The 17,093-nt window shown below is 44.5% G+C and overlaps 1 protein-coding gene across 1 annotated transcript in view; it reads left to right on the forward strand.

The window, feature by feature from the left end:
• The first annotated feature begins 4,252 nt into the window (after window positions 1–4,252).
• Window positions 4,253–17,093, forward strand: part of COBL (cordon-bleu WH2 repeat protein) — a 152,503-nt gene continuing 139,662 nt past the window's right edge. The window contains exon 1 of the mRNA XM_059815649.1: window positions 4,253–4,336. Within this exon, the coding sequence (XP_059671632.1) occupies window positions 4,293–4,336 (44 nt within the window). The 5' untranslated portion in view covers window positions 4,253–4,292. The remainder of the gene's footprint in view (window positions 4,337–17,093) is intronic.

Genomic DNA, 17,093 nt, shown 5'->3' on the forward strand with positions numbered 1-17,093 from the left:
ACAGGCAGAGCCAAGCACAATATCCTTGTTTCCCCTTGAGTGCCCCACCCATCCAATCACGGCACCTTTCTAAAGCAAATTCAGCCCCTTCAGTGGTATTTGATAATGTTGTGGTAGTTTCATATGGACCAGCAATGACTTGATATTTGTTCAAAACTACTCATTGTTTTTATTTGTTATTTGACATGTTCTTCTGAGATTCGTATCATTTGCTCACACTTATTTCAGGTTCCTAATAAAAACACTAGGACCTGTAGGGCTAAATCCCAAAACAACTTTCTGAAGACGGAGTGCTCTGGGTCTCAAGGGAATGGTCTAGCAAGCCCTGAAAATCTCATTTCCCTTCTTTTTTTTCTTTCTCTTTTTTTCTGTGGTTAGCAAAATAAAAAGAATTCTGTGAGCTTGAGGCTACACAGCTCCAATTGCTGTAATTACATAGCCAGGAATTTTGCAATTGTATAGTAAGTCAACTCTCTTACAGGGACTAATGCTTAAATTGCAATTTCTAGATTGCTTAGAATGGCAAAAGGATTTATGTGGTTAAAAATGTGTGTTTGCTATTAGCTAAACCTAACCACATTAACTAACTTCAATTCACAATTTTTTCCTGCTATAACTCCAGGTTTGTTATTTTTGCCTTGGTTTTTAAGCTCAAACCTCATTTCCAATTCTTAGGATAGTCCTCAAACAGCTAAATCGTAGGAAAAGATACATGCTAGACGAAAGAAAAGGCTTCGTTAGCTGGTGCATGTTAGCTGATGCTGAGCTAATTTTAACCTTTTTTTGCTTTAGTAGAAACAAATTCTTTGGTATTAGACTTGTCTTACTAGATTCCTTACATGTTCAGTTAAGTTTATGCTAAACTCAGATGCCTGAAACATTGCAGGCCAGTTTTAGCAGAAGAAAAAAGTAGCCTTAAAGGTTTGACTCAGTAACACTACTAGCCATGAAGGCGAGGAAAAATAGGAATAATGTTTTGAAGACTGTATAAAAGCAGAAATGTGAAATTGCACTGGTGATTAATTTTTTATTTTTAAAGGCCTAAACTATTTTACAACAAGGATTTTGTCATCTAAATGACTTTATTTTCTTAGGAAATATATTGAGGAGGCCCATCTAAATGGAGATGAAGCTATACTGACAGGAAAGGGTTAAAACAGTCCTGGGGGGACTGAACATGCTCAGTCTCACAGACATTTTATGAGATTGGCAAATACTCATGCAGCCCCTCTCGGAACTAATGCCCTTTGCCTAAAAAATGAGCATAGCCCCCTGATTGTGGGGATTACAATGCACACTGGAAATGCCCCCTTTGGCCTTTTTTTGAGAGCCGGGCCCAGTGCCAAGGAGCCTGGAGAAAGGCAGATTCCCATGTGGTATCGCAGAGCATGCTCCCCACCTTTCACCCAGCTTTTCCATCAGCTAAATGGGACTGAAGAACTGGGGCCATGAGCAGTTGGTGCTGCTAGTGCTCTGGAGATGTACTGAGATCATAATTTCGGTGATTAATAGGCTTTGGCTCTTTTGCTGTGCTATATAAAAAGAGGTGAACACAATAAGCAAATACTATTCTGTTGTTTTGTGCTTTACACCTCCGCTCGGTTGTATCACAGCAGAGCAGAAGTTACAGCTGAGGCAAGGGAAGTTTGTTCAGGTTCTTGAAATAACAGGAGCAGTGTAGTTTGCCAATGATGTGGACAGGGGAAGGTTTGGGGGTTTCTGTAGAGGCTTTGTGCCCGTGCAGCTTTAGCATCTATTCTAGGAAAGGGAAGAGTTCATTTAGATTTACGAGTAAAAAGGGGAGATGAAAAATTACTAAATAGCTGATGAACAGGGCTATGAAATCAAGTTCCTGTGACTTCATAGCTCACCATTCATTTCTGGAGCTATGGTAACTGACAGCGTGCAGCCTCTGGACCAATCCACTTGCAAAATAAAGTATGTAAGCTAACCTATTCATTTTCATAAGGGCGCAAATTAGGAACATGCATATGGCTCATTATTGTGGCGTGTGGCTCAGATAACCGGGCTAATTATTGAACTGTGGTGACTCAGTCAACTTCTACCCATGGTAACAGGGAAATTAGAGATCAATGTTTTGCTTCTGCAAATGCGTATTTTTGTTTCTCTGCCTAGGGCTGGGACAGACAGCTGCCTCCCTTGCCCTCAGGCCATCTGCATATGTCAGGGATGGAAGAACGGAACGGAAAGCAGCATTCTTAACTCTCTGCTAAGGAGATGGGAATTAAGGGAAGACCTCAGGTTGTCAAAGTGAGAGAAGACAAAATTAAGGATGACTATACTACAAATAAGTGTTCTGTTATACATTGGGGTAAATGCACAGAAACAGGTATTTTGATCATAACACAAAGCCTTGGTACAAGGCAAAGGTGGGTATTTACAGTAATCTTCCATTCATGTAGTATGGAAAAGAGGAATGCGTCCTTTTCCTTTCTGTTACTGGCAAATTAATCCTATGTCTGAATGTTTCCAAATATTTACAATATGCCTGATATGCCTGGGATGGGACTTTCTTGCAGATAGCAATGCCATCACTTGCATGCAGTTTCTGACCCAGATTTGCCAAATCTTGTTCGCTGAGGAAGAAACTCTCACTTTTGAGGCCACAGAAGCCGATTGCATTTACTCTGGTCACCGAGCTGGGCAAGACACTTTCTGATGGGCAGAATGTGCAGAGATATGAGCTCAAGCCTGATGGGAGGGAAGGGTTTGGGGAAACGGGTGACCATTAACCAGAATCTGTGGGACTGTCGCCAAGGCAGCCAGGTGAAAAGGCAAGTCAGACAGCATCTCCCCTTCCCCTCGCAGTCCCTCGCCTGAGTTTCTCACTGCCACTTTGCTGAGCCTCCTCACTCCTGTTTCGGCTCGTGGCCTGACTCGTCTGCAATCTTTGCATCCTCCCACCACGATCAGGAAAGCAAGGTGAAGCAAACGTAGAGGGTTGGAGGGGAGCAGAGAAACTCCTGAAATGCCTGAGAGAGGCCAGGGTGCCCAAGGCTGGGCACACCCGACAGCAGGCACATACTGCAGTAATCTAAGCCAGGCTCCCCCGCCTCCGGCTTGGTTCTCCTTTCACGCACAAGTGTAACAGTTGCTCTGCTGGGGAAAATGGCATGAGGGGAGTATTTCTGAAACAGCACACTGAGAGTTTAACGTGATGCCCGCATTGCTGCAAAGGCTGCGTCGGTGGGACCGTCACAGCGCTCGGGGTGTGAGCCTCGACCGGGGTACAAGGCTGAGGGTGCAGGGGGCCCCGTGCTGCCTTCACCGGTGCTGGGCTTGCGCCGCTGGGTTGGAACATGGCGGGAGAGGCCTGCCTTGCCGTGCCTGCCTGATCACAGCCCTTCAGCCCCTCTCTTGACCGAAGCCGCTACTAATTTTAAAAAAGTTGTTTGCACCACCTCCAAGAAAATAAAAAAAAAACCCACCTGTAAGAATAAAGGTAACAAGGAGCGAGCCTTACACCGCAACGTTAGGTGCTGGGCAGGGCGTGAGGCTCACGAAAAGCCTTCGTTCCCCGTGGGGCTCAGCAAGCTTTGGTTTTGCCAAGTTTACGGCAAAAGAGGCGTAGGAGGGTTTGCTGAGCTGGTGCGGGCGGGCGGGTTTGTCGCTTCTCTCCGCCGCGGGTTTCCCCATCCCCTCCTCTCCCCCGCCGCGGCGTGGGCGGCGTGGACAGCCGCCCCGGCGGAGCCCGTGAGGGCAGCGGCCGTGTTTGCATTTGTCCCGGCCAGTCACATGGAAACGGGCTCGGAGCGCTCCCGCCCCCGCCCGCCCTCCCGGGCTGCCCGGGCCGCTGAGCGGGCGGCGAACTCCCCGCCGAGCCGCTCGGCCCTGGGGGCCACGCCGGGAGCGCAGCCCGCCCCGCCGCTCCCCTCCCCGCCGTGCCAGGCCGGGGGGCCGGGCAGCCCCTTCCTCAGCGGGTGCAGCCGAGCTGTCAGTGCCCGCCGCGCGGCGTGGCTTCCCTGCCGGCCCGGTAAGGCGGGCGGGGGGCGGCGAGGGGCCGCCGCGGACCGCCTCAGCGGGGCATCCGCGCCCGCGGCCGGGCGGGGGAGCGGCGGCGCCCCAGGCAGTGCCGCCCGGCGGCGGTGCGGGGTGGGGAGCGGAGCCGGGGGGGGAGGCGGGGGCGAGGGAGGGGGTGAGGCCGGCTCTCACTCCTCTCCTCTCTTCCCTCCCTCTCGATCCCCCCGCGCCGCCGACCTTCGCCGCTGCCCCGCTGCGGGACCGCGTCCGGACCAGCCCGTCTCTTAAGAAGCGGCGAGGGGGGCCCGGCCATGGAGACCCTCGTGCGCCCCGGGGCCAGCAAGCCTCCCAGCGGGTAAGCCACCTGCCACGACCCGGGACCGACCGGCCGTCGCTCGCCTCTGCGGGCAGGAGCGGCTCCGGGCAGCAGCCGCGCTGGCCGGCGGGCCCCGGCGCCTTCCCTCCCTCGGGGCGGCGAGCCGCTGGGGTCGGAGCCGGCACACAGGTGTCGGCGCCCCGCCGTGCTGGGCGCAGCCGGCCCCGGGGGCGCTGGGGTGTCGGCGGGCAGAGGAGAGGGCGCACGGCCGGGGAGCCGCGGGCAGCAGGGCGAGGAAAGGAGGAGGAGGAAGAGGGGTCTGCCTCGCCGTTGCCTGTTGGAAGGGGCGCCCCGACCCTGCTGCCGTCGCTGCCCCTCCGTCTGCGGGACCGGAGAGGCTGGCGAGCGGGGTTTGGTTTGGGGGTTTATTTCTTGCAGAGGGTTGTTTGGGCTGGCCCGGCGCGCTCCGGCCCTGTGGGGCGGCAAGCAGCCGTCGCTGGTAGCTCCCGTCCCGGGCCGCCGCGGTTTGGGGCCGGGGCGCTGCGGGTCCCGGGGCGGATCCGGCCGGCGGGCGGGTCGGGGGAAGCCCGCGGCCGCCGGCGTCGGTTCTCGCCTGCGTACCCGTCCGTGTATGTGCCAATACTCAGCTGCCAAAAGCCTTTGAAAGATTTACGCAGCCGTCCCAGCCCTGCCGCACAGCCGCGGCAGAGGAAGGAAAAACGCCGCTAGTCCCGAATTAAAAATGCCAGAAGTGGCCTGAGGTTGGTGGGTGACGGCCGTGCCGGCCGGGCGCAGGGCAGCTGCCTACCGCTGCCGGCCGCTGCTCCCAGTTCCTCCGGCCTTTTGGGGACAGGCACCCCTCTGGCAGTAGTAATGCTAAATAGCAATCAGCCCTAGTGTAAACCGCAGGTGGATTTGGGTTTTTTTAAGAGAAGAAACAAATACAGTATATGCCAACAGTGTATTTATTCGTCTGTAATTAAACAACGAGAGCAGCAGCAAGATGAAGTCCTAAGTGATCTCTTTTGTCAGAGCAGAAGCTGGGCAAGTTTTAAGAGCTGTGCTGTCTGCTCGCTGCAATTTACTGCTCTATTTCACACTGTCTGCACGGACTGAAAGAGGCCGCGATTGCTTCAGCAGCTTTTTTATTTTTAGTTCTAACGTTTATGTCATAAATTAATTTTCAGATAAATAGAAGACAGCTTTAAAGTACATGCTAGCGGGCTACAGTAGTTTTGTTAGTTTAATTTCTTGAGTTTCTGTGTTTGATAGGAAGTCTCGCAGTGCCTAACTCAGAAAGTAGAACAGGGAGCGATGGGTGAAGAAAAGATGCTACAGCATTACTAGTGCTGTAGTAATGAAACCATATGTGTGCAATGTTTCCTTGACTTGCAGAGTGTGATGTAGCTTGCTGCTCTTTTTGTAAATAGAATACATAATTCCTGTTAAAAACTAGTCTGTTTGATCATGATCTTTTAAGCTAACCTTCTAAGAAAAGCAGTAGATAAAATGTATTTCCACTCTCTGTATTTAGCTGATGTAATAGCATAGCTGCTTTCTAAAATCCTGATGAAGAGGAGATCTAGGATGCCAGTTTACACGTGTGCTTTGAAGAGTAACCAGCATTTCTCAGATGCGGCGCTGATTAAAAATTTGTCTTGATTGCTAGGTATCCAAAGAGTCATTAAAGAGTTTGAATTTGAAATGAGAAATCGTGTCATTAGTACATCTCGAGATGAGCACTGGCGTCTGAGGGCGTTTCTGAACAAACCTCCTGAATCCTACGTAGCCAGTTTCATCTGTGTAAACGTGTCCACAGTCAGACTCAGATATCACGTATATGAACAGAAATGACGGTAACTGCATTAGCTTCAGTTGGATCGCTCCTGACACAGCTCAAGGAGGCGAATCCAGTTGTAAGGTGAAGATGCCTTTGTGATACTGTACAGCAAAGTGTGTTGGTGCTAATCCGCTCCTGTGGAAGCCGATGGCAACGCTGTCGCACCCACCAACAGGGACTGCCTGCCTGTTTTATATGAGCTGATTTCAGCCTTGAAACACGGCATGCTGCCTTTTCTTGCAAATCAGAGGTTCCCAGCCTGGACGTGCCCATGCTGTCAGCAGTGGGTTTCGCTGAACGGTGCATAATTCCCTGAGTTGCTAACATCCATACTGGCAACTGGTGGACGTTTGGTTCCTCATCAGGTTTTACTCGTTCAGTGAGGAAATCTGCTAGGGCCAGGAAAAGAGGGCAGCTTCGTTTGTCCTTGTTGGTTCCCGTATGAATCCAGATCTGAGCTGCATCTACGGAGTGTGCCTCAGGAATGCTGGCTTTTAAGGCCACTGTGGCAGAAATACCTTCCTTTCATGGCAGAAGAAATGGTATACACGTTTCCAGCTTATTGATTGGGTTAGCTTGCAGTTATGAAAGGGAGGTTAAAATGACCGCAACTTCGCAATTTTTAACAAAATTTAGGCAGAGCTGGTCTGTCTCTATGTAAATCATTAACAGCAATGTTATGAGTTTCCCTTATTAAACAGTGAACAATTTTAATGTATCATTTGGTACAGGGTAAAGCAGCTCTGCTGTGTGCTTTACACAGATAAGTTAACTACATGTGTTTCGTGGCACAGCTGCTTGAGAATTGCACATTTAAAAGCAGGATACTGTTTTGTTTTTGTTTTAAATGGCAAAGGAAAAATACCGTTTGTGCTGGTGTTGCAGGGCAGGGTTTTTCCCATTTCTCAGTTTCAAAAATAGTCGTAGTCTTCAGTACCAAGAATTTTATTACTACTAATTGCTAGGCATGAGTTTTGTAAAGCTTCACCAAGTCCATAATGCTCTATTTGATTAACATTTATTTTAGCTTATGAAGGTGAATTTAAGACAATCAGTAGCAGCAGCAGAAATCAGGATTTACTCTTCTGTGATCATGCAACAGGTGCTGGAAGAGAGAAATCCACTTGGTTAAAACCTACTGCCTTGGTGTCTGCATCTGCCCTTACTTCATTAGGGAGAGCAGAGATAGGCCTCTCTGGGTGTCTTGATTGGTGACTTTTTTGACCATAATGTGGCATAATTAACCTACATTGGTCACAAGTGGCGTAGAGGGCTCAAGTCTAAAATGAGGATTTACAGGATCCATTACAAGCCTCGCAAAGTGCAGAGCATCTTCCCCTGTCACTGAAAGCATCTCCATCTCCCACGGAAACATCTGAGCACAGAAAAGCTTCCTCTGGAGTCTTCGCAAAATGTGGGGAAAGCCTCTATGCTAAAAAAGATATATGAGTGCTTTCTTTAAGTAGGACCTTTATTTTCTGTGCTTCAGCTTCCTTGCCTATCTCACAGGGCCTTATAGTACTAACAAATACAGGCACACACTAGCACACCTACTTTGAAGGGACTTATCTGCCAGATTGAAGTGACCCTGGAAGTCAGATAAAGGCTGCAAAATGTCAGTAACTCCTACATGCAGAACCTGGAAAAGCAAACCCCCAGATGCAGAGCAACTCATGTATCTAAACTTGTTGAAACCTTCTGCTATTATTTTATGCCTACTCCACATAGTTAAGTGGGTTACTTTGTGAAACTGCATATACAGCTTTAAAAAAAAAAAAAAAGGAAAGAAAAGTTGCTATTATGCTTATGTTTAGCATATTATTTGTAAACCTTGTCTCAAAAAGCCTGAAGGGAACTGTTGTCTGTGGAACATCTATGTGAACGTCTGTGTAACATTGCTTACACTGTACTTTTATCTCACCTTCAGATGTTGCAAGATTTAGGGTATACAGAAAAAGCAATGCAAGTAATCTGTAAATCAAACTTGGAAAACTGGGCAATTTGTGTATGTTTCCTCTGCTTTGTATTTATGTGAGATTTCAGTGTAATGTGCAGAGTACTGGATGGCAAAGGATGGTGACTGCAATTAGAAATGTGGAGTAGCAGTGTGGTACGTGCTTTGAAGATTGCTGCCTAGGCCAGTTGCAAGACTGACACTTGTGCTCTTGGCATTATCCTTCATGTTGTGTCCCCCTTTGTACAGGCACTGCTCCTGCAGAATTCAGACAGTGCTTCTTATGTGCACACCTGAGACAAGGAATTTCTCTGTAATATGTTTTTCTAGCACTGCAGACAGCATTAGCCCCGTCTTCCTCTCGCAAGTAGTTTGGGTCCAAAGTATTTCTTCTTGTGTCAGTGGAGACACGTCACATTAAATAAAACTTGGGTAATGGTGACAGAAGAATTGTGCTTGCTCTTGCATAAAATGAAACAAGGCAATTTTTACTGCGTTTTGCACCTCTATATGAGTGTAACTGTTGACCTGATATACTGGAAGACATTTGTGTTTTCGGTCATGACTAATATCTCAGGATTGCTGAAGATAAGCAAGCTAATTGTAAGAATAAGCTAAATGGTGAGACAAATGCAATGCAATCCAGTCCTGACAGCTGTTCTTTCTGAATTCCAGTTTCCCACTTCTCCTATCTTACTTGTCCCCTTTTTTTTGATGGGACAGCTTTTACTTGACACCCTATCTAGGCAAGCTGCACCAATTACAGTGAATTTCCAGGATGCTGCACTAGATAAAGTTGGGCAAAGAGGAGGTTAGCTACAATTTAGAGCACTCATATGGGTGTACTTTTAGATGATGTTGACCATTAAGGAAAGCAACTTCTTAAATGTTTATTTTGAAGTTAGTTCAGAAAATACACGGCTGCTTTGTTTGTAGTTAATCTTGCTAGAGAAGTGGTATATTGCTTTTTGCTGAGTAATTAAGATCACAGTACAACCATGATTATGGCCAGAATGAAGGGATTTTTTTTTTTTCCTTCAAAGGAATGAGAGTTTTCTTGTACACATGTATGTATTCTTAAACATCTATGGTGTTACAAATATTTGTTAGACTCCTGTTGTCACAGCCTTGGATTATCTTACCAGCATTTAATGAAGGCTTCCTAACAATATTCTTTTGCGTTAAAGTAATACATGTAGGAGACTCCATTTTATTTACATAGGCAAAAATGTGAATGTGTTTACATGACCTGCTCCGAAAGCAGCCAGGAGGCCTGTGGCAGAGTTAGGGAAGTACCTCACTGTTCCTGAATCACAATTCAGTGCCTTAACAAGTATTCCCCTGTGTCTGGCCTTTAGCTACTCTGTTAGCATCAGCAAACACTTCATTTTCTGGCAACGACTGCATTCTGTATACTGCAGCTTTTTGTGTTGCTTCGGCATTGTGATTTCCATGAAAATTGACGGCTTTCACACTTTAATGCTTCTTCTAAGAGACTGAGGGGTCTTTAGAACTTTATTTTTCTGTAGTGGCCTAAGCCTGCTCCTGCATTAGAATTGGAGAATGGGAAAAGAACTTAAAATCTGTGTTTTCAGCTAAAATTGTGATTTAAGGATCTTTTAAAAGTAGCCGCATTTCCAGCTAATAGAAATTACAACCCTTATTAACATATTAATCCTCTTCATGTATAGTGTTTCCAGAGCTGTTAGTTGCCCAGTGAGCCAGGCTGCGTATCATTAAATAAGTGATGCTGGGAATAGTATATTGTTGTCATAGTTTCAGCATGACAGTGTCATTGATGAGCCAGGGACTTAACCCATGCCAAGGAGTGAGTCACAAAGATTGCGTGGCAGGGCTGCGCGGCAATGGCGCTGACACATAGCATCTCGTACCCACTTTTAGTCCCCATGCACCAGAAACCTTGTCTTTTCAGTTTCATTATTCCCCCAGCTAACAAGCTGCCTAAGACACAGTGCATTTTTCAGAATCACAGAATCACAGAATCACTACAGTTGGAAAAGACCTGTAAGATCATCAAGTCCAACCTGAAAAAAAAAAAAAAAAAAACCAAAACCACAAAACAAAAAACACCCACAAACAACCCATGCAAGCCAACCACCACACAACAACAACAAGGCACAACACACCAAAAACCAACCCACCCAACACCACACAGCACCATGTCCATCAAGCTACATCCCACAATGCCACATCCACACGCTCCTTGAATACCTCCAGGGAGGGTGACTCTACCACCTCCCTGGGCAGCCTATTCCAATGTTTCACATTTTTGCAGAGCAGTCGTCACAATCAGAGAAGTGGGGAAAAATAATGGCTCAAGAATGTTTTTTCTATTTATGTTCCTTTGTTCTCACTATAGCTTCCAGATTGAGAGTGTCTATAGGATAAAAAAATTTACTTCTTACTGCTGACTCTATAAATTCAACCTGATATTAGCATGCTAAGCTGTGATTTATGTGTTCCTTGCAATGTGTTGTATAGAAGAGAGTTGGCAGTCTCCTCTTGACCGTTTCAGTGATGAAATGTAAGTTTTAAAGCTTTCTCTGGTAGTCACAAAATGATACAACACTGGCATACTTTTTTTTTCTAAGGCGGTGAGCATCATTAAAGCAGATAGGAAGGATGCAAATGAAGGGAGAACTTGGTGTAGGCTGGGCCCGAGGTGCTTGCAGAATTGCAGCAGACAGACTGCGTTTTTGGGTTCAGTTCGGCGTTCTCCAGTGTCTTACTTTTTATTAAAGGAGATTGACCTGTGCATAAGTTACAAAGTTGGTCTGTGAGTTGCTCTGCCTCTCCCTCTCTCTCCATGTTACTGTGGCGTATGCAAAGAGGAACAGCTCAGGAAGGTGTGATGGAGAGTCCCTTATACAGGTAATTACCAGCCAGGTAATTAGGGAACTTGCTTACAGAAAACCCACATTCAAGGACCTGCTTGGCACAGGAAGGGCTGAGCATTAAACCTTCAGTTACTACACTGAATTGCCAGGACCACCCGGCAGCCTGGAGTCCTCCCTTTTTCTTTGAGCAAGAAGCCAAATAAAGGCAAGCCTCACTGTTCCTGAAGCTGTTGTGTTGCAATTGACGTTTCTGTAGCAAGCTCTAGCAATGACCCAAAGGCCAGAAGAAAATACAGTCTTTCTAAGCCATGCTAGTTTTGTGGTGCTAACAGTGAAAACTTCTTTTACTCAATAAAATAAACACATAAGACGCAAAGTCATACCATCAGCATGGAGCTTGAACAAGAAAAATACATTTTATGTTATCAGTGTTCTAAATATAGCCGTATTGTAAGGTTCAACAGTAAGTACCAATCCAGAAGTACTTTAATCGGGTGTTACTTTATGTTTTCAGCAAGGGCGACTAACAAGCAGTACCATTCTCTGTTTGCCGTACCTGTTTTCCTTCACCCTCCTGTGTTGGGTTTTATTTACATTAATGCATGCTGATCCAATCGACTGTTACTGATGTTTTATCGTGAAGTTGAGCCAGAAAAGTAGAGCTCTGTTGTTTTTTGATAATCGAGGGTTAATGACTTTTTCTTCTTTTCTGAAGACCACACAAATACATCGGGGTTCAAAATGGGTAACACTGATGGTTGATGAGATGCTTTCTGAATTTTCAAACATTGTTTTAGTAAACATATGTGCTACCATTCATAGTAAGACAATATAAAATCTCTCTATATTACTGGCTTTTTGTTAATTTTTAGATGGTTTAGTTAGACTAGAGAACAACAAAATTCAAGGGCTTGAGTATGAATGCACCATTGATGATCAGTTGCCGCTGTCTCCCAGGTCTGACAGTTGTTCCTGTTAGTCTGCTGGTCCCCTTTCCTCTGAAAAGGCAGTTTGTTTTTTTGGGGTGAGACTGCTGGATTTCTCCTTGGTACTTGTGTTACGTGGTGTGTCAGGAGATGGTGTGATGGTGACATGAGGAGGAGTTTGTCCTCTGAGACTGAAGGTCCTCATGTTGTGGTGTATGCAGGACCCACCAGATGCAGAATCAGCTCGGTCAAAGCCAGCTTCTCCAGGGATGCAGGAGGAAGACTGCAAAGAGCTCTGTTTTAGATTATCTAGATGACTTTTGTTTCAAAAGATCTTCTCTTCTTTCCCCCCCACGCATCCAGCAGTGGTTATTCTTACGTGCTTGCCCCTGAGGTCTGTTGGGAGCCATGGCAGTGGCTTTCTAATATAACAGAAAATAAAGTAGTAAATTCTGTTCAAGACCCTTTAAAATACTAATATTTCTTTTATTTCTCTTGTGTAGAGTTATTTTCTGGTATAATAAGCATAATTTTTTTTTCCTGCTTTAGCAGGTTCCAAAAAGATAATAAAAGCTCCAAGTTATTTTATAATAAAACATATTATTTTATTTTTTGTTCTTACTTCTGTGCTTAGATGGCTTTTCTTTCTGCATTTGTCTTTTTTGTTTGAGGTGAGTATCTTGCATATGCAGCAAAAATAGCCATCTAGGTAAAGACATCAAGGATGGCATGTCTGATCTTACTGTGTATGGGACATGTATGTTCCCTTCTGGTTTTCTCTGAGAGTGCCATGAGGGGAGTCTCCACAATCAATAGTTTCAGCCAAACTGGAAGAAAAAAAATGGTTTTTGTGCTTTTCTTCCATCTGTCCTCCTGTGGCAGTGCTTTATTTCTGAACCGCACAGCAATGGTTCTGGGTGTTGATGAGGGAATATCTTGGTGCGACTCCAGATTCCTTCTTTTTCTTTTTTTTGAGTAACTTCTCATGGTACTTGGTACCAAGCCCACACTTTCATGGATGCCAGGTAAATTACTCCTGTGTTCCCTGGGGGTACAGTTCACGTTGCAGTGTCAGCACAGCTTTCTACAGCTTTCTCTGCTCTAACGGGGCTCCTGGTATTGCTCGCAGTTGCTACTGAGGCATGCTCTGATCAGTCCCTGCTAGGACAGGGCTTTCTCCTTGGGAAGGAGACCAGCTTTTGGCTTCTGCCGTGATTAAAATCTTGGTACTGTGACACCTTCAGGTGCTCCTAAGACTGACTCTATCAGTTCATTAAATACAGCTACGACCAGGTCAGATCATGTTGCTAAACTGCTAGTGTTGTAATTAACACAACTATTTATTTTGCTTGCTTTTAATTACCTGTTTCTCTGCCTGTGCTGAACTGGAGAGTCTCTTGGTCATCTCATAGCAACGCAGAGCAGCATTGCATGCTAAAATAACGTTACGATGTCAGACGTGCATAACCTTCTGCTTTTTGAGACACGCAGTCTTTTTACTGTCTTGTTTTATGGCTCTTTAAGGTCTGTTGTGTACCTGCATTCCTTGGGTAGTGCCTTGTCCAGAGGGAGACAAACAGGGACCGGTTTCTGTCCCCAGTGAGTCCCGAACCCTTCCTGTACCCAGGGAAGCTGCGGATCCTCCTGCACTGGGCTGTGGGTCGTAGTGGACTTGCCTGAGGTCAGCCTGGCACGGGGATGCTGGGGAGAAAACAGCGTGTGCCAGGACATCATCCTCAAACTCCATCAGGGCTTTTATAAACCAGAAGATATTTTTGCTCCAGCGCTTACATTAGTAAGTTGAAGATTGCTATCTTCGGCTCATTTGTTATTCCTGAATATAATGTGTTAATGCAAAATTACTTTCTTCTTATCAAACCTAACTTCTCTGTTGTGAGACAAACGCAGATGTATCCGTGTATGATGGATATAGAGTCTAAGATCAAACTTAAAAATAGAAAGAAAAAAAAGACAATAGCTATGCCTCACCTTTTCTGTGGGTAATTACAGAACAATATTTTATCTTAAATTTAGAGAATTGTGAATTACTGTGTATTTAGAAGGAGGATAAAAAGTTACACTGCAGTTTTAAGGAATAAATTTAGTTGGCTTATTTTGTCCCTTCATTTCAAGTCCTGTGGATTGTACCACCTTCGTAAAACTACCTAGATAGAGACTATCCAAGCACAGTCGTAGAACTATATGGTGATGATTAAACCATTTCATGACAAAAGTACATGAAGACAAAAGCTTTTCTTCTTAACTTTTAAGCAAATACAGTTAATTAAATCCTCCTTCCAACTCTTGCATGGATTTGTAAGAAACAAGAGAATACCTTCCTGAAAGAGCAGTTAAGTTATTCTGCAACTAGCATTTACCCAGTTTGCAACTTCACAGGTATCAGGAAAAATTAATCTTCTAAGGAAAATTGATTATACTTTTGGTGAAGAATTCTTCTTTCTGAAGAAGACAAATTATGAATTTGGGAAATAATCAAATATCAGTGGATGAAAACAAACTTTATTTATTTGCTTTTAGTAGTTTTATTTTACAAATAATAAACAGTGTCTCAGTGGGTTTTAGCACTTGGTGCCAGGATCAAAATACAGGGTCTTCTCCCCTCACCTCAGCTATGTTGTTTCTTTCCATTTCTTTGAAGGTTTGCTTTCCTCCAGCCTCATATAAGGCAAACCAGGGATTTAATTTTTTCTTAGAAGCATCCTTTTTTTTCTTTCTTTTTTTTCTTTTCTTTTTTTTTTTTTTTAAGGCTGTTAGTGTAGTATTGTACAAAATTACTAGTAGGAGCCAGGCAGGTTCAGAGTCTGTCTGTTCCCATGGTTTATTGGCCTCTTTTGGGACAGAGGCAGAAGGTCTGCTTGCACTTGGCAGAGAATGAAGTGCAGCAAAAGCAGTGGTTAATTGTTTAATGCAATATTGAAAATGGGGCTTCGGTCAGCTGCTCTGAAGCAGCTTGAATTTATAAGACCCGTTTAGCACGGAGGAGAGGAGGGCATAGCTATGTTCCCATTGCCTCAATATTCAGCTTTGGTGCTGAAGGGCCTCTGGAGTTTGGTTTTGCTCTGCTTCACTTGCCAGGCTGACTGACGTGTGCAAATCCCAAGCAGCTCTGCTGAAATCTCTGGGTCTGCTCCTGCATCGAACAGGTGGGAGAGGGACCAGCATGGGCTTCACTTGGGCAGATCAGTGAAATAGTTGTGGGTGCACACGCCTCTCATCTCGTTACTGGAGTTCTGGTTTATAATTTATGTTGAAGTAACAAAAATTAGGTATCTCATTCTAAAGGGGGAGGTGACTGTGTGTGTAGGTAAAGATAGGTGGGTTCAGTGCCTATATTCCCCTATATTCTCCACCTGTGGTTGCTCTTCTTTATTTACATGATGGTAAACTTCAAAGTGCCATCTTTCCACTAGCATTTTACAGCTAAAGATCTCTTGGACACTAACAAGATATTGTTCATACTGGTTAAGGATAAGGAGGTCACTTGTTTCTGTCTCACTTGTTTTTGCAAGACCAGATGGTGCTAGTATTTTTTTGAAAAGCCCGCAACTTGTCATGCTATTACGCCAGCCTTATTTAAAAATACTGCTCATCTATATAATTGTTTGTTGTTTATTATTGTGTATTCTCAAATTAGCCATATTTATTTTGGATTGAAATCTCTTTGCATTCACGTGGTTAAATACCATACTTTCTCCTATTAAAAATGAGATCAGGTCTACTGGAAAATACTTTACAAATATAAAACTGCCTGAAGTATAAAACCTGTTTATACAGATACTGTGGGTTTGCTGCCATGAAAAGCACCGTAAATTCCCCGAGCTGCTTCATTTTCATAAGGAATTACTTGGAAAGAAATACTGGCAGTGCATTGCCAATTATTTATATACTAATTTGCTACCTGAGAATAATTTCAGATTTTTAAATTCAGTTTACTGTTGAAGTGATGGGGGGGAAAAAGGTTCTAAACTACTTCATATTTTACAGTTTAGCTTAAATTTACCTGGAAAGAAACTGGAAGCACTGAATTTTTTTTTTTTTTTTGGGGGGGGAGAATTAACCTTTTAAAAAAAGCTGTGTTTGTATGAACAGTTTTCAGTCATTATTTTTTAATGTGAATTCCCATTTACCTGTATTGTTACAGGACAAACAACTCTGTGCTGTATATAAAATATTAAGCTGTCTTCACGTAAGTAGTCAGTCTGTGCAGAGCTTAGGTGCCAAATTTGAATAGGAGGCCACGTACAATGACTGGGGGCAGAGCTCTGTTCTGCCATCGTTAAAGAGGACGTGCGTGTCATCCTCTGGTACAGATCAACCCTTCAAGTGAATGACCCAAATAGTTGAAAAAGGGAAATATATTATCTTTCTTCTCTTTCATAGGTTATCTTTTGTACTTCAGCCTTTTAACTGATCTCGGAGAAATAATCTAGCCTATGCTGTTTCTTTTTTTCCCGAGCAGATGGTAATGAATGTGTCACTAGCATGGAGACTGAATTTCCCTTCCCGGCTTGGCCAGGAAGAGGTAGGCAGAGTTACTTTGGAAAACATAATGTGGAAGCTCAGATTGCAAAGAAGCCCCTCATGCCCTGTTTAGCACCTGGCTATACCTGTGCAACAGTAGTCAAATATTTATAAATCTTTCATAAGCATATTTATTTGAAGACAAAACCCCAAATCAGCAACAGGGGTTTTCCTGCATTAAATTGCTTTCACCAAGCATTATTTAAGATTAAAAACTTAAAACTCCCTAGAGAGACTTTTCTCAATTTTCTAAGGAGCTTTTTCCTTTTACTGAGGATACCATCACCGTGTATAGAAAGAAAAACAGTAAGTTCAGTGGTATTCAATTGTACTGTAGTGATGCAGTTAAGAGAGTAAAAATAGTATTGTCTTATCTTCCAGCAACCAGATGAACATTCTTATGAAACTCAGGGAACTGAGTGAATTGCAGACTTCATGTTCCTTTTGTGCCTTCTGAAGTGCCTGAGGTTTGTTCCGTAGTGCTTATCACAGAAAATATCTGAATTCTTCAGAATTAAATTATATAGGCATAGAGAGGTCCACACAGGAGCTGTCCTGGAGGCTGCTTTGCGTGATGCTGGTGAGTAGTACCCATGTAACTGCTTGGGAGCGGTGCAAGGAAGGCTTAAGGTATAGATGCTTCGTGCACAGCTTTAGTCCTTGCATACGGGTAGTC

Source organism: Gavia stellata, chromosome 3 (assembly GCF_030936135.1).
Source record: "Gavia stellata isolate bGavSte3 chromosome 3, bGavSte3.hap2, whole genome shotgun sequence".
In the NCBI taxonomy this organism is placed as follows: domain Eukaryota; kingdom Metazoa; phylum Chordata; class Aves; order Gaviiformes; family Gaviidae; genus Gavia; species Gavia stellata.